The 15,989-nt window shown below is 39.4% G+C and overlaps 1 protein-coding gene across 1 annotated transcript; it reads right to left on the reverse strand.

Annotated features, from left to right (window-relative positions):
* Window positions 1-621: 621 nt before the first annotated feature.
* On the reverse strand, window positions 622-13,868 carry aqp9b (aquaporin 9b). Its single transcript, XM_069693520.1, has 6 exons — window positions 13,701-13,868; window positions 12,747-12,873; window positions 9,562-9,699; window positions 9,280-9,398; window positions 7,732-7,949; window positions 622-3,235 (listed from the first exon to the last, which is right to left on the reverse strand). The coding sequence occupies exons 1-6, from the start codon at window positions 13,800-13,802 to the stop codon at window positions 3,076-3,078; spliced, it is 864 nt and encodes a 287-aa protein (XP_069549621.1). The 5' UTR covers window positions 13,803-13,868; the 3' UTR covers window positions 622-3,075.
* Between the last annotated feature and the right edge of the window lie 2,121 nt (window positions 13,869-15,989).

Raw genomic sequence — 15,989 nt, forward strand, 5'->3', positions numbered from 1 at the left:
TGTGTGTGTGTGTGTGTGTGTGTGTGTGTGTGTGTGTGTGTGTGTGTGTGTGTGTGTGTGTGTGTGTGTGTGTGTGTGTGCGTGTGTGTGTATTTGCTTATATGTCTGGGCACGGGGGCTTGGAAAGCATTGAACCGCAAAACACTCTTCATCTATTCTCTATGAAGTTATGTAAGTTTCTCACTTGTCCTCTATTAAATTTGTATGTATTTCTGCTGTGCTTTTGCTGCTTGTATTAATGGCTGATGATCATTCATAGGTTTACGTGGATGAATGCCCTGGACCTGAGAATGACTGAAGGTTTTATTTGTAGGTATAGTGCCTGCAATTGGCTCATCATAGCTTGTTTGTGTGTGTGTACTTGTATAGCTATCTTTGTGAGGACATGTTGGTCGATCCTCATCTCCTGACACCTTCAAAGAGCCGTATGACCGTTAGGACTCGGTTTTAGGGTTTTAAGTTCATGTTAGGGGCTATCAGGAATATCAGTAAGGGTCCTCATATAGATAGCAATGTATTTGTATTTGTGCGTGTTTCATTCAAATATCTGTTGGAGAGAACATGAATTCAGGTTCAAGAATTTGAAAAAATCTGGATCAAAAAAGAGATTTAAAACAGGAATTGTCTCAAATAGTGTAATGGTTTATTTAATATTTCTTTGTTGTTGTTTTTTTTTATATTTTCCAGAATCCAGATTTCAGCGTGCAGTGAAAATAAATTGACCTCAATTGAAAAACATTTATTAACAAGCAACCTCTCAGATCTCCACATTTGCGTATCATAAAATATCGTGCCATCATATACATTGTAACATCTCTAATCATTGATTCTTTAAAACACCTACATTACAAGCATCAACAAACAAACTTCATTCAATATTAAGATACACTGAGCAGTGTAAAAGAAAAACTGGTGATTTAGACACAGATAGGTGAGAAGATAATCTTTGGATACTACTACTGTATGTTGGAAAAAGCAACTGAACAAAAATGACGAAAAGATCAAGATATTCTTCCTGCGTCTCGAGACAAAAGCATTAACATCAAAGTGTAGGACAAAGTGAGAAAAGTACCAAAATATTAGCGATTTCACTGAAAAACAGCTGAGTAGATTCAGTGTAACAAAGTCCAGCTGCTTTTTGGTGCTGTAATTATTCAGATTCAGACGGAGGCCACAGACAGTCCAGGGTTTGGGCGCACCAACTTGTTTTGGTGAAATCAGGACCAATTAATGCGCTGCATATTTAATCCCGGACATCACAGCAAAATCACTCTTTGATGTTTATGCCAACATTTCTTTTCTCTTTCACAAAAGTAAAACTAACAAAATCTTAATTTAAGTGATTGTCTCTGTGCCAAATACGTGTCTCGTGTTTTACATAACCACTGTGCTGCGGAAAAACAACATTTAGTATGCTACAAATACAGTCTCACAATGAATGCATTCAACTGACAACAAAGATCCACATTCACATCAGAACATTTCTACATGCTTCCTGTTTTCTGAGAGTGGTGCCTGCAGCATTCCTCAAGGCTAAGTTGAAGTCCTTTCACTCTAAAACAGCGTTTTGACACTGGGGTTGTCTTTGCAAAATTGTGCTTTACTCTTCTATTTTCAAGCAGTGTTGTTCCTTTTCTCGTTCAATTTCCACTGTTGAACTTTCTGAACTCATGTTTTATCAGACATTTTAACCTCAGCTCTGATGAGTGTTTAGTGTAAACAGTTACAGTCAGTGTTTGCATATTGCTCCTGATACAGCATGTGCACCGACTCAAACAAAGTACATCAAGGAATTCAGTGACATTTGCAGAAGTATTTGCTGAAACAGTGCTCAAAGTGTAAAAAAAATGAATCTGTTCTGGGGTTAGTTGTAGCAGCTGGTGTTTTAGCTGACACTAATGTTACATCCACAGGCTCTTTGCTACTAGCAAGTAGTGCTAATGTTGGTTTGCTGCTCCCGGCCTGCCTAGTTCTAGTTGGAAAGGATTCAATGTTCAAAGCTCTGCTGTGTCATTATCCGACTCTGTTCTTGTTCTCTTTGTGCCCGTTTGGAGCCAGGCCAACATTATTGAAAGGTTAGTTAGACTGGCATTAACAGAGAAAACAGCCAGTGAGAACCACAACAGCTGAGCGTCACATAGAGCCCCCTGGGAAATGTAGTTTAGGTAGGGCCCTTATAAATGGCTCAGATAAGCTGATTTGGAGGAAAAAGTATCACAAGCAAATGTCCCGGTACACCTAAGAGCTAAATGCAGGACTGCGTCTCGGTGAGTGCCGGCCCACTTTGAGCACTGTGCTGGAAACAAAGTAAACATTTTTTAAGCAATTTTATGTCAAGTTATGGCTTTTCAATGTATAGATCGTCTGTAATGAGAAATTTTGTAATCCAGCTTCATAACTAAGGTCCATGTGTCACAAAATTACTAACATGAGTGGAAAAAGTAAGCAAGACCAGTATAATTATTTAAGGCTGGATTTCCTACATAAATGCATCATTAAAAAAAACCTACACTTTAAAGCAATAAGTCCTCAAATTTACACTCGTGAAAAAGGATGAAGTGAAACAGAAAAAGAAAGTCGCTCCACAAAACAAATCTGCAATAATGGCTAAAAATATTATAAGTTGCTTCATTTTCACATTAAATCGACTGTTTGTTAAGTGCTACATTTATTTAATGCCCGTTTGTTAGGTCAACAGTTGTAAAAATATAAACACTGTACAGAAACTTGGCAAACAATTCTAACAAGAGAGGATGATCCCAGTTAGGAAAGAAGAAATTAAAAAGAATACTGCACAACTATGATGCAGAAGAAACTCACAAGGGTGTAATATTCTGAAAAGCCTGAGGTCTAAAGATAAAACCTGACACACAGATAGACCTCACATTTCACACAAAGAGGCTTTAAAGGCTTCATAAAACATGAATGCATATATAGTATATGTATGAATGACCATGAAACTGTTTCTCAGGTTAATGGTTTGTATAAAATATTTTTTTATTGAGTAAATATCTCAAACTGCTTTTCTACATCAGTTTGTTGTTGTGTTTCTTCAGTCTACAACCCTTAAAATTTTTAACTCATAGTTATGATTTCATATTTGTCCTGGCCATTGTTCTCCTGCTTTTCAGGCTCACGCTGGTGCAACTCGATGAAGAGAAAGTAAATGCCTGCACCAACTGCTCCACCTACCATCGGCCCGGCCACAGGAATCCACCACCAGCAGCCTCCAGCTCTGCAGGTAGGACACATAAACATAAATCATTATGATGAAATATAAATTAACAACAAATATTTGTGGTTATTCACAGTTTCCTGCCCAATTTAACCCTTAACCCACCACTGAGCGGTCCAACACACAGGCCCTGAAGGAGCTTTGCTACGTATACGATTATTCAAGCTGCATCAGACTGCACAGCTTTAACAGATAGTGTGCAGTACAAAATATGAGGCATGGAGGGCAAAGGTTTACCGGGGAGAGAGGGGGGGGCCCAATGTAACACTCATGTCATAGAGTAGATGGATGGAGACAGGAAATGTCCATGTTAAAATGTGAGCGTTTAGGTTATCAACAACACAAGACAGCTGACTGTAGAGTTGCTCACGTCAGTTACAAAATACTATGCACAAACAATATAAGATTATTGGTTTAAAGGAATAGTTTCATACTTTTTTGTTGGAACCGGCAGGTGATTATCTTGGCACGAAGACTGGAGACAGAAGAAGCAGCTAGCCGACTCTGTCCAAAGGTAATTAAATCTACCTGTAGCTCTTAATCCCACCAGTTAACATGTAATACTTGTTCTGGTCCAGAAACTAAAGCATAAAAGAAACATTGGAATTGTAGAGTACAGCTTGACCCTTACTAGAGACTTAAAGACAGGATGTTTTGGCCACTGCTGCTTCACTTTTGACCCATCTGACATTTCTGTTTTGAATCTGTCTCTCGCAAGTCCTCCAATAGTTTATTAAATTGCTACGGCACTGCTATGTACACTGCCTCTACCGTGTCTGTGTTTCTGTTTCTATCATCCCACCTTAAACAAGTTATACACTGTAGTCAGAGATTACAGTAAAGTCTTAAGGAGCTCGGTTTGTTAGACCTCCTGCATGTGTCCTCTTTGTCACTCTGCCCCCCCTCAACCAGACTCTTAAACTTTTCATGAGGGAGATTAGAGCTTTGCTGGTTAATGTGGCTGCACGGAGCCTTTAAAGCAGGTGAAAGGGCTGCAGTTAACACAGCTGATGCACAAGCCTGAGCGTAAACAAGCATCCAAACAGGTCATCTCTCTCTCCTGTTTGCATTCGGGAAGTAGACTAGAGGCAGGAGGTGGTTGGATTATAGACTTTAATCTACAGCTGCTGCTAAGATGATCAGGCCAGCAGACAGACACCCAGCGGGTCACATTGAAACCATGTGTACATGCTGAAAAGAAATGTAATGTACAGAAATCCTGCAGCCTCACTAAAGCTTTTTTTTTTTTTTTTTACATTACACTGCATTTTAAGTATCTGTGTTGATATAATAAATGTAAAAGATTACATCAGATTTAGTGCATACTTAGATACTAAGAGTTTATCTGTGCATTAGAGCAGTCTTTCTTTATATTTGTAAAGTCGTACGAGCCATCTGGCGCTAGTTACAGCTGAGAAACTGTTTAAATGTTACTTTCAAGTTCGAAAAAGACTTCTGCTTTTGAAAATTATTAGTTGTATTGAACTTTTAAATCAGATCTGCACTTAAAACGGCCTTTATAAAGGCACCATCATTATCCAAGCAGTGTTTTGTTCTCAGCTTGACAACCACATCAGCCACTCTCAATACATTTAAGCAGTGACATGCACAGACACTTTCAGGGGCAGGGGTTAAACAGATTGGTCCAGGACAGGGCCAACAATGATGGGGTACTGAGGGCAAAGGCACAAACCGCATGTACTTTCCACCAATCAAAACTGAAATAGGCAGCAAACCAAAGCTGTGTTTGGTAAAAAGGTAAACGCTGCCTTTATAATACACAAAAAGTTATAATTTCTGCCGGAAAGTAGTACGGTCAGAAGGTAGTGAAGGTTACAGTAATAGAGCCGCGGAGAGCTCCCATCAAACTACAAAGTTACTTCTGGAAAGTCTCCACTGCAGAGTTTTAAGAGGTGACAGAGAACATGTTTTGAGCTTGATCAAAGATGTTTTGGTAAACCAGGACAGCGCCGACTTTATCCAGTTGAGGTTGGAGGAGAGTGGAAGAAACATTTGGAGAAGCTAAACGTGACTCTGGAGGCTCGAATCCGACAGCATCTAATTGGCATGAGTTCACCGGAGAAAGCTCCTCAGTGGAAATATGCCAGGAGATGATTAGATCAGAAATGGAAATGTTAAAAGATTCAAATATTTTAGGGCGCAACAGTTGACGTGCCTTTTCGTTATTATAGAGATTTTGGGGAAAGAAAGTTGGAACTGACTCTGCTTTGTGTTACTCAGTTTAAAGAAGAACAGCAGGGTTTCTGTCCAGGTCTCACAAAAGCCCTGAGGACTCTATAAGTTTGCTTTGACATCCTTTGTGTGATTTTATAACTTGGATATGTTCTCTGAGGCGACCTCTTTAAGTATGGTATAAAAAGTCTGCTGTGGTGAACCATTTAGTTTATGTACATGTAGCGTGACAGCTTTGTTTGCACTCTTGACAAAGTCCGAAGTTAAAGTGAGACGGGTGCAACTTGTCCCCTCTTCTGTTTGCAGCACACAGAAAGTATCTGAAATGTACATTTCAGTGGCATTAGACTGGCTCCTCCTCTGTGTTATTGCTTTTTTTAATTTTATTCAATTGTGGCTGCAGTTTGGAGTGTTGGTCAAAGTGAGGTAAAGTTATTTTTTTTTTTACCATGGTGACAAAGAAAGAGCAGAGACAAAACAAGCTCTCCCAATTTCTTTGTGCAACTTAATTTTCCAGATGTGAACCTGTCCTGTGAATGAATTACGCAGATTGAGACAAAGGAGCAAAATTTTCACAGCCTCAGAATTCATTATAATCCCATTAAAGGGGAGGCTAAAACACACCTGCTGAAATTTCACTTTCAGTGTCCGATCAAAGGATAACTCAGCAGCTGATGGAGACTTGCAAAAGGATCAACCAGTCTGAAACATGAGTGTTCATATCAGAGAAGTCTGAGCTGAAGTGCTGGCTCAGCACAGTGAGGTCACTGTGTCCACAGACAGGTGGACCTGTAAAGATCCATCAGCTGGGGAGACATGTCCGTGACTCCCTCTTCTGTTGTTCTGCAGCATAACTCAGGTTGGATGTTTAACCTCCTCGGATAGAGTTTCTCTCCAACTGTGTGCAGCTTCTTCCTTTTTTCAATCCACTGAACCGTTAAATAACTTTGTTTCTTCTGAAACCATTGCAAGCTTAGCTGTTCACTTTTCCTGGCTCATGCCCTTCTGTCGGAAAAATCTCCAGGATTAATGAAAGGATTTAATTGGATGCTGCGGGTGTTGTATTGTTCGATGGAGCTTTAGCTTGGCTGGCTTCGCTTCGCTTTGCCAGCAACAGAAGACAGATCACATATTGTCGTCTCCCATCAGTCCTCCCAATGAAGCCGAACTCAGCATGCAACTCATTGGAATTGTGTCACTTGATGACAACTGTGGCTCAGGAATGTGGTGAGCATCCGTCCAGGTAGATAGCCAACAGCTTACTGAGCGGCTGACATGGTGTTGATTGATTGACAGGGTAGCCGTAGAACATTGATATAATGTTTCAGAACATATCAGAATTTCCGTTGGCTCAAAGCTAGCATGAGATAATATGGTTAACGATCTGTTTCATTTATTGCACAGCAAAGCAGAAGTGCTCTTTATGTGCATAAATTAAATTTTTATGAGTCACTATAGATTTATTGATTATTAATCCATTTTTAAAAATAGTTTGCAGACCCCATGACAAAGTGTCATGGGCCCCTTGGCATCCAGGGACCCCATTTAGGGAACCACTGCTCTAAAGGGTAAGTGGGTCTAGCTAAAGAATGGACGGACCAACGTTAATGTGGCAGTACATCCTCTTTTGTGTTCAAGTGGTCCAAATCTTAACAGCCTTTAACAAAAGATGGCAAAGTTCATACATACTAAAATTTCTAACTTGTGTTTTTTTAAGAAGTTTTATGTAGCTAACTGCAAGAGCAAAATTTATGATAATCTGATCAAGATGTGATGTTTTAGCGAGCATAAACGAAACATTGACACAAAGTAGGACTACAAGCACAACTGGGATGTCAAGGGGAAGAAAACCAGACTGAGCAACATACAATTGTGCCATTTCAGTAATGAAGCGCTGAATATTTCATATCTATCTGCATGGAATCTCTTCCTGTTCACTGAAATCCCACAGCCCTTTTTCAAAATGCAGGAAATACACGCAAGGTCTTTGAAATATTAATTCAAATTGTCAAGACAGCAGAGATGGTGCTACAAATTCTGCTCTTTACATGGGATGAGGAAGAGCAGCCACTTGGTTTCTTACATCACACATCTACTATGTCTCAGGCGCTGGTGAGTGTAAATGTTGCAGCAGAAGATGGACCAGGCAGGCGGACTGAGTTGTTTCTTTTTTTTTTTTGCACTTTTTTTCATGAATCTTCTTGTTCATAATCCCAACATGACTCTGGATAGTAGAAACTTTCAAACACTGTACTGAACAGGTGAAAGCAGCCAAGTTTAATTTTCTCAATCAGTAAAAGTACCTGAAGACTTCCATGCCCCACCCAGCCACAGCCGTGAAGAACCGCGGGCCGAGGTCTCGTGCCGGGTTGATTGGATAGCCACAGTTCAGACCCATGGACACCCCGATGGCCATAATGATCAGGCCGATGCACAGAGGCTCCATGCCTTTTGGAGCGCCAATATTCTTCCTGTCAGTGATGGCCAGGATGCACAGGACCAGAACACCAGTTGCAATTACCTTAAAAACAGACGCATCAGGAATTCAGCATAACATCAGTTGTATTCAGCGTAAAACGTTTTGTTTTTTTTGTTTTATTTTTATTGCTACTTTTGAAAGGATGGTTTTGAGCTCCCTCATCTGCCATGTGTTTTATCTAAGCTTATTAAGGGGCTTCCCCTTCCCCCTGGTTTCAGTCCATATAAGACAGCTTTAATATACAGCCCCATATGGCTGTTGATAAAAAAAATTAAAATAAAAAAAGTAGCACAGAGGTACATAATTTCACCTATTATAATACGTCAAGTATGAGTTAAAAATGTTTATTTTGTTTAATTTTACAGATTCTAATTTGACGGTTTTAAGACACCCAGTCTGTGATCCAAATGCCCAAATACCAAAACACACCATAAGAACCTACTGTTATTCTTTACAAATGTCGTAATAACTCATAACAACAAACTGTAAATTTATTGATTATACTTCTAATGGTATTTCTGTTTATGCATATATATTGTTATGCTTTGCCTAACAAGCAGCTATATATCACAAATACAAAAACTAACATGCTCATCTCGCCTCATACACATCCAGAGCAGATGGTAGTTATTCTCAGCATCGAGGCAGAATTGTTCATACATCCGCGAACAATTCACGTGTCCATTTCTTCTCACACTCGTGCCCACGACTGCACTCAATGCGAGCTCACGTCTCTGTATGCTCTAGTGGTTTCCATGTACACAAAGTTTCCTGTTGGGGAAATCTTTGCTATCTCACACCAATAATTGAATATAAAATAGACGGAAAGCCCTTCAAAGTTAATATTTCACGTGAGACTCAAAATCACATTTTACTTTCATGTTATCGTTCAGTTTACATCGTTTGTAAAAGTAGACAGTCCATTTCCTTAACGGGTACGTTAGACAAGATTTATATGTAATGGAGAACAATTCTTTACTACAATGTAGGTCCTTAAATATATATCTATAATATCTATAGCTCAGCATCTTGTGACACCAGGTTTTATATTATGTATAACCTGCATATCATGCCTGGTTTTCTTGATTTACATCTTTTTTTTGTTTGTTTTTGTCTTTTGGATTTTTGTAGTGTCTGGTTGTAGGAATGCAATACTGTGAAACACTTCATCTCTTTACTTCCAAGTGCTCCCTAAGGTAGTTTATGCTTAATCTTATTCAGGTATAGCACATACTCAAGATACATCTACTGTTTATCCACGATTTATGCATGTTTTTTGGTTGAGCACCATTTTTTTTTATCTATAAGTGATGTTTTAAAGTCAATAAAATGTAAATCATGAAATAGATTACAAGTAAGTCTTAAGCCCTACCTGATCAACAAAACCATTTAGGACTGACAGATGTTTTGCAGGATATGATGCAAATATGTTGGCTGTGGCGTTTTCACCAGTGACGGCAAATTCTCCATTCGTAAAGTCCATCAAAGCATCTGTGGAAAATGAGACAATAAATATGAATTTATTGAGCTATGAGCAACAAGATCCTCTTATGAGTCATTCATAAAAACAGTATTATCTGACAAATATATCCAAATTTAACAAACATTGGAGACAGTTTTTTGGTAGTTATAGTATTTAGACATTTAAACCTACCATAATACAACACGTATACAGCACAGGATCCAGCAAACGCCCCCAGAAATTGTGCCACCACATACGCAGGGAACTTCTTCAGAGGCAGCTTCCCCAGTATCACCATGGCCAGAGAGACTGCAGGGTTCACGTGTGCCCCTGGAACAATGCAATAAAAAGCAGCAAAATGAAGTACTGTTTGGATAAAATTTACACAACGCATAAAAGAGAGGACAGTGCTGTCTGGCCAACCTGAAAACGTTCAGATTATTATCCCTTCAGACAAAGAAAGGCAGCAAGCAGATGTTTGGCATTTTGCATACCATTAAACTCCTACTTAACTGTCAGACTCACCCCAAAAAAAAGTTAATTCAGCAGAACCAGACATATATTTTTATTTCATGCATTCTTCTACCTCGTTAAATAAATAGCATTCTCTCTTCACTATAAAGTAGTACTCTCTTGTACTCAACATTGACATTTTTTATGCAGCAGAACCTGTCGACTGACTAACTGATTGATTAATAATTTCAGCACTAAAACAAATCTAAAACATCTGAGACCAAGGTGATGGAGGTAGGCGTTTTAAAAGTCTCTTCTCTTACAAGCTGAGATAAACTCAGTGTGCAGAGGATTAAAACATTCAGAGACAGGCTGGCTGATCATGTCGTACAGTGATCAAACCTTCTGATGGTCATTGATTCACTTAAAAGTTTCGGGATACCTTCAAACAAAGGGCACTGGGTTTGTGTGCCTTCAGAGTCGATCTGTTTTCCTACATTCTGCATTGTCCCAAAGAGCCGTGTTTGAACACATTCCAGCCAATTGTTACTGGGCTGTGATGGCAGTGTGGGGTCATTTATTTAACACTCTGGGATCTTGGCTTTGACCTTGATGTGGTAACACCACTGGGGGTATCAGCCATGCGCCCATTGTTAATCTCCCCGTCCTGTTCACAAACACTGCCCACGACAACCAGCCAGACCTGCCTGTCTGAATTGCATCTGACATAATCTGCTCAAATCTGCTTAAGGCACACGTAGACTGCAGGTCATTAGAGTGACCATGATGTGTCACACTTACGGTATACTGTCATCTAAAATCTCAGACTACAAAGTGAAAACAATTGTGTTTTCTTCTCCTATGGGGCTGCCCTGCCAGGGAAGCCTAGAAAGCCAGGCTTGCCACACCTGACCCCCCTCCTCTCCAGAGACCCATGCCCCAGTAAAGCTCATTAGTCCAATACCTATGATCATCTTCAGAGATGTCGTTGGACAGAAGCTTCCCACTGAGCGGTGGACCCCAGGGCTGAATGGCCCAGTCATGCAGCAAAAGCTCTCCATATATTAACCTCCCTGTCCTCAGGCTTTTCTACTACTCTTCTGAAGCTTTACAACTCCTCTTATTAAACATGTAGCCCGAGTGATCCTGAACCATGATCCGGAGTGATCACAACTATCATCCTATCAACAAAATAATGTTCAATTCCCAGTCAATCTGAAAATGTTTACTAGATAGTGTTAAACATCTTCAAACACACCAAACATACCAGTTCTTCTAAACCACTCACAGAGACATAAGTCTATATTAAAATGACTTTTAAATGTTTTAAAAGAATACTTATTTACTTGAAAAAGATCAACACCACTCTCATGTCTGTCTGTGAAACATAAAGCTACAGCCAGCAGTGCTTTAGCGTAGCTTAGCACAAAGAATGTACACAGGGGGAAACGGTTAGCGCGCCCAAAATGACCAAAAAAATCCAACTGTGGCTAAAAATCCAAATGAAGCAATTAACATATTATAGCTTGTTTGTGTAATTTGTGCAAAACCCAAAGTGTGAATTAGTTGTCAGACTATCTCGTCCAGGACCACTACATTCATATAACCGCTTACAATCAAGAAACAGTCAGATATGTACCTTAATAAAACTGCAAATAGTCACTTTTATAATTCAGGTTTTGCAGAGATTAACCAAACAAGTAATAGTAGTAATAATAGTAGTAGTAGTAGTAGTAGTAGTAGTAGTAGTAGTAGTAGAATTGAGCTTCAGGGGTGCTGCCAACTGCTTCCCCTTGTTTTAAAAAAAGTAATTATGCCATCAGACACCACTAGATTTATCTAATCCCTTGTTATAGCTCTGATGAGGCTTTTTCTCCTCACAGGCGTGATGAAATAGCTATACAACACCTCGTGGAGTCTGTACAACCCTTGACATGCCGAATGCCTTAATTTCTGATAAATGAACCATTTTGGCTCAGAAAGCCCATGAGAAGCACGGTGACATTTAACACTATCCCTATCACTGCTGGCAAAGCACAGAGTGCTCTTCTTGTAATCCTCGAGGAATGCGTGTCCCATTTGGACATCAGGACACAATATCTCCAGCCTTCAAGCACATTTCGACCACCATTAAGCTGAAATTCAGCCCACTAGAGAGCGAGTAATTAAATAATGCCACCAGGTTTACCAGGTTTCACTCATTTTCACATTCGTATCAGTAATTCTTACAATCTCGGTCAGAGAGGAGGTTTACTACATGCTATGCTCTTCATAAATGCAAGTATATAGTTATATACTTATACTTTGAAGATGGGGACAACAGTGACACAGAGTAACCTGGAGGAGAGAAAGTGCAATACAAAGGCAGAGAGTTTACACGACATCCATGACCAAAGATCGCATCTCCATCAAACAAACACTGAGAGGCGACCTTTGTCACCAGCTTGTTTTTGTACCTTTTTGAAGGCTGAAATATTAAGAACTATACGGTTGTTGTTTTTTCTTGAATCTCTTTTGCTAAGAAACCATTGAACAGAAAAAACAACTGAACTAATGAGAAGACAAACTGGCAACAAATTGGCACTCATGTTGCAACTGCATGCTGACAGACAGCTGAAACACTGGGACTAATCTATTAGTTGACAAACATTTAATCAGCAATCACTTGAATAATTTATTAATTGTTAGTTGTTTTCTTTCAAGCAAAATGCCAAATGTGTCTTAGATTATTATGAAAATGTGTGTTTTTCTTTGATTCTGTCACTTTAAACTCCATATCTTTAAGTTTAAACTGGAGTTGTTGAATGAAGAAAAATAATCTACAGAATACATGAGAGTAAAAAGGATCTGTAGTTACAGGAGTTAAGAAAGTGAATGGTTTAAATATATAGTGAATGTGAGCTGCACATGTGAGTGAGTTTTACCTGACACCCCCCCTGCCATGTAGACGGCCATCATGACTCCCAGAGTGAAACCAATGTGGATGGTCAGTGGCTCCCCGAGAGCCCCTTTACTCAGCACCGTTTGGGCCACTGAACCGCATCCAAAGAGCTGGGAAACAGACAAGAACAAAAATACAAAGAGTGGAGGTAGAATGGCTCATTGTTTTTAATTATTCCAATTATACCCGCCATTAACACTAGCCCTCTTGTCCACCAAGAGCCTCCGACTGCCATAGACAATTTGTCCAAGTTGGAGCTCGAAACAATAATTAATCCCCCACTTATTAAGTAAAAGGCACAAGTAATTTAGAGGGGGGAAAAGTGTGGAGACGTGAGCAGTCATCCAAAAACAAAAAGGGTTCCTTGTTGGAAGCTGCATCCCTCCTCTGATGGTGGATAACAGGCATTAAAGCAGAAGTGACAGGTGGAGATCAGGGTTTACAGGTGGAGGCGGGGACACTTCAGACTACCAACACAATAATTTAAAAGCAGACATCTCCTTAAATGAATGAAATGAAAACAGGTTAAAAGAACTGTCCTGCAAAGTGAACTAATCGTTTTAATTAATGTAATCTCATATTTATTGTTATTAAGAAGTTCATAATTGTGAAGCAAAGATATAATATATTTATAATCCTTCAAAATGAGTGGACCAGTTGGCCTTCTCTTTTGGATGAGTGGTGAGGAAATGAAACAGTCCCATATCAGTCATATCTTATTATGATTCCTACTAACAGTCTGTCAGGAGCAAATTACATCTGAGCACATGAAAGAGAGAGACTGTTATTTCTGGAATATCCTCTCTGTTAATAGAGACATATGAGAGACAGCAGTCAGAGTCCCCAGAGGCCCAGTTTGACACCTTATTAGCATACTGGTTCACATCTTTAAAGCGGCTGTTTAAGCTGGATGACAGGTGCAGAGGGAGGTACTCACTATCAGGACAAATATCCCCAGAAATTCCGCCAGGAACTCCTTAAAGATGTCCCGCCTCAGGCCAAATTTATCCTTCATCTTCCTCCTGCTCTCATTTTCCATTTTTTTTTTTTTTCCCCTGCGGCTTCTTGATGTCTTCCTCCGACCACAACAAACAGCTAACAACTATGAGGGCGTCTCAGAGAGAGTCGGTGCAGGTTGTCGCCTCCCACTCGGTGCGCTCGGACCGTGCAACCCTCGGCAGGCTGACAAGCACGTTAAGCTCTCTGCATCTGTTTCCTTTTATCGCCACAAGGGGTCTACTTTTTATTACAATATGGACTCCACATTAATACACTGCCTTCCAGATCGTGCAGTTGGTGGAAATATTTGTTTGGATCCTGTTTAAATTCAAATTTGTTTGTAGATGCAAAGCACACATTTGCACAATGGGGAGACATTAGACATGCGATTTTAAAATGCCGTTATAGCACTATATTAGAAGATCCTCAATTAGTTGCATACCTTGACGAGGAGATGAAATACCAAACAAACAATTAAGGATATTTATTTGGATGTAGATCAATAAACTAGCAATAATAAAGACTCGTGGACGGACTCACGAACAACGTCCCATAGGAAATGAGAATTAAGAAAGCAACTGTTGTCACATAAAATATCCTCTATACATTAAAAGTTTCAAATATTGTCCTGTTACACCATTAAAATTCGGCTCACCGATAGAACTGTTCTGTAAAAAGTCTTTGCTGTATTAAGCTCTGATTTGATACGTTTGCCAGTAAAATACAGGCCTAAAGTAGATTTTCTGTTGCTCTCTCAGAGGTCAAACACAATTTAGTGGAAATAAACTCTTTGAACGGCTCAGTGTAAATGAAAAACAACAAAAATACACGCATATATTTTATTTTGTATTAAAACATTTCAGGTCCATTGAAAGCTTTTTATATTTTAGATTATAGTTGGATTATCTTGAACAGACGTTTATGGGGGATAATGTGCTTTTCTTTTTTCTATTTTGTTCTCTATTGATCACAGAGCATTGTGCTAGCGTTCATATTTTGTAAATAAATCAGAGTAACTTCAAATGATATGTATATATGCTGTCTAATTTTGTTTTTTTTATTTTTAATTTTAAAAACGTTTTAAAATCATCAAAGCAAACTGGACAAAAAAATCCACTGTTGAAATAAATTCAGGAAAACTTGTGAACATAAATATTATTTAATGCAGTTTGATATTCATATAAACATTAGGGTAATTTCGCCACCGTGAGAAATGTTTGCTGAACATTTTGTGGGTCAGTGCAGACAGTCGGTTTTCACGCGCTTTTTCTTTCTAGTTTTTGATTTTATTTCTATCACTGTAGGGTCATGAAAATGCAACTGTCCAATGTGTGCAACACACAAAGTAAACGTTTGGGTTTTTTTTTTGTTTTTTTTTAAAGGAAAAGAAGAAAAACCTATGACAGGCCATTCATATTTTCTCTCTGTACAGGTTTAAATGTTATTTAGAACTTTATTGCTGATAAAGTCACAACAGAAATAATGTCTCAACTCTAAAAAGTCACCAACTCTTCAACTCTTTCCGGTTGTCTGCAATAGTCTGTCGTAGATATGTTTTAAAACTTATCGGGGCAAAGGATCAGAGACCGTGCGTGCCGGGGAGACTCACTTTTCTTTTACCACGTTTGTAAACGTTTCTCACTCAACTTCCTTCATGCTGTGAGCCCAGATCAACTTCTTCCAGACATCCTGTCAGTCATATTTCCATTTTGCATCGTTTCATGTTACCATCAACACCCAGTTCAGCTTATTAAACCGCTGATCCTGCTAGATAATGTGCAGATCTCATCGGATGGGAGTGTGACCCTGCAGTGTCCGAGGCTCGCTTCATCCAACAGAGGGAGCTCCATGAATACATTTGAAGATGCCGGCCGAAGTTTGTCCCACCGTCTCCCCGGTATGTCTTATCTTCCGTTCACTGCGCTTTGTGAAAAGGTGAGGCGACAGGCTGAGGACGGGATGTTTTGAATCCATTAATCAGTGTCACCGTTTCAGGCACGTCCTCTTTGATGTGAAACAGACACTTTGAGAGTGTCGCCCATGCTGTGAAAAAAGGGTGATGTGCTGATGGAGAAAAAGCATCCTCCGGGGATTTGCAAATGATGTGCCTACATCTGTCTCCAAACTCCTTTGTCCTGTCAAGAGGCTCAGATTATGAAATCTAAAATGGAAAGGCTGGTTCAAGTGGGTTATTAAACCTGAGCTTGCTAAAATAAGATAATTTGTA

Source organism: Brachyistius frenatus, unplaced genomic scaffold (genome assembly GCF_029030835.1).
Source record: "Brachyistius frenatus isolate BFR_SWC_R1_liver_20210118 unplaced genomic scaffold, ASM2903083v1 Contig_15, whole genome shotgun sequence".
In the NCBI taxonomy this organism is placed as follows: domain Eukaryota; kingdom Metazoa; phylum Chordata; class Actinopteri; family Embiotocidae; genus Brachyistius; species Brachyistius frenatus.

What these genes read in the sequence shown, in the direction of transcription:
- aqp9b (XM_069693520.1), bottom strand. Translation starts at nt 13,802, where the DNA reads ATGGAAAATGAGAGCAGGAGGAAGATGAAGGATAAATTTGGCCTGAGG. An exon ending in TGGGGATATTTGTCCTGATA is followed by an intron (nt 12,874 to 13,700) that starts GTGAGTACCTCC and finishes TCTGTTTCCCAG; the next exon opens with CTCTTTGGATGCGGTTCAGT. An exon ending in TGGGGCATGGAAGTCTTCAG is followed by an intron (nt 3,236 to 7,731) that starts GTACTTTTACTG and finishes TCCTACCTGCAG; the next exon opens with AGCTGGAGGCTGCTGGTGGT.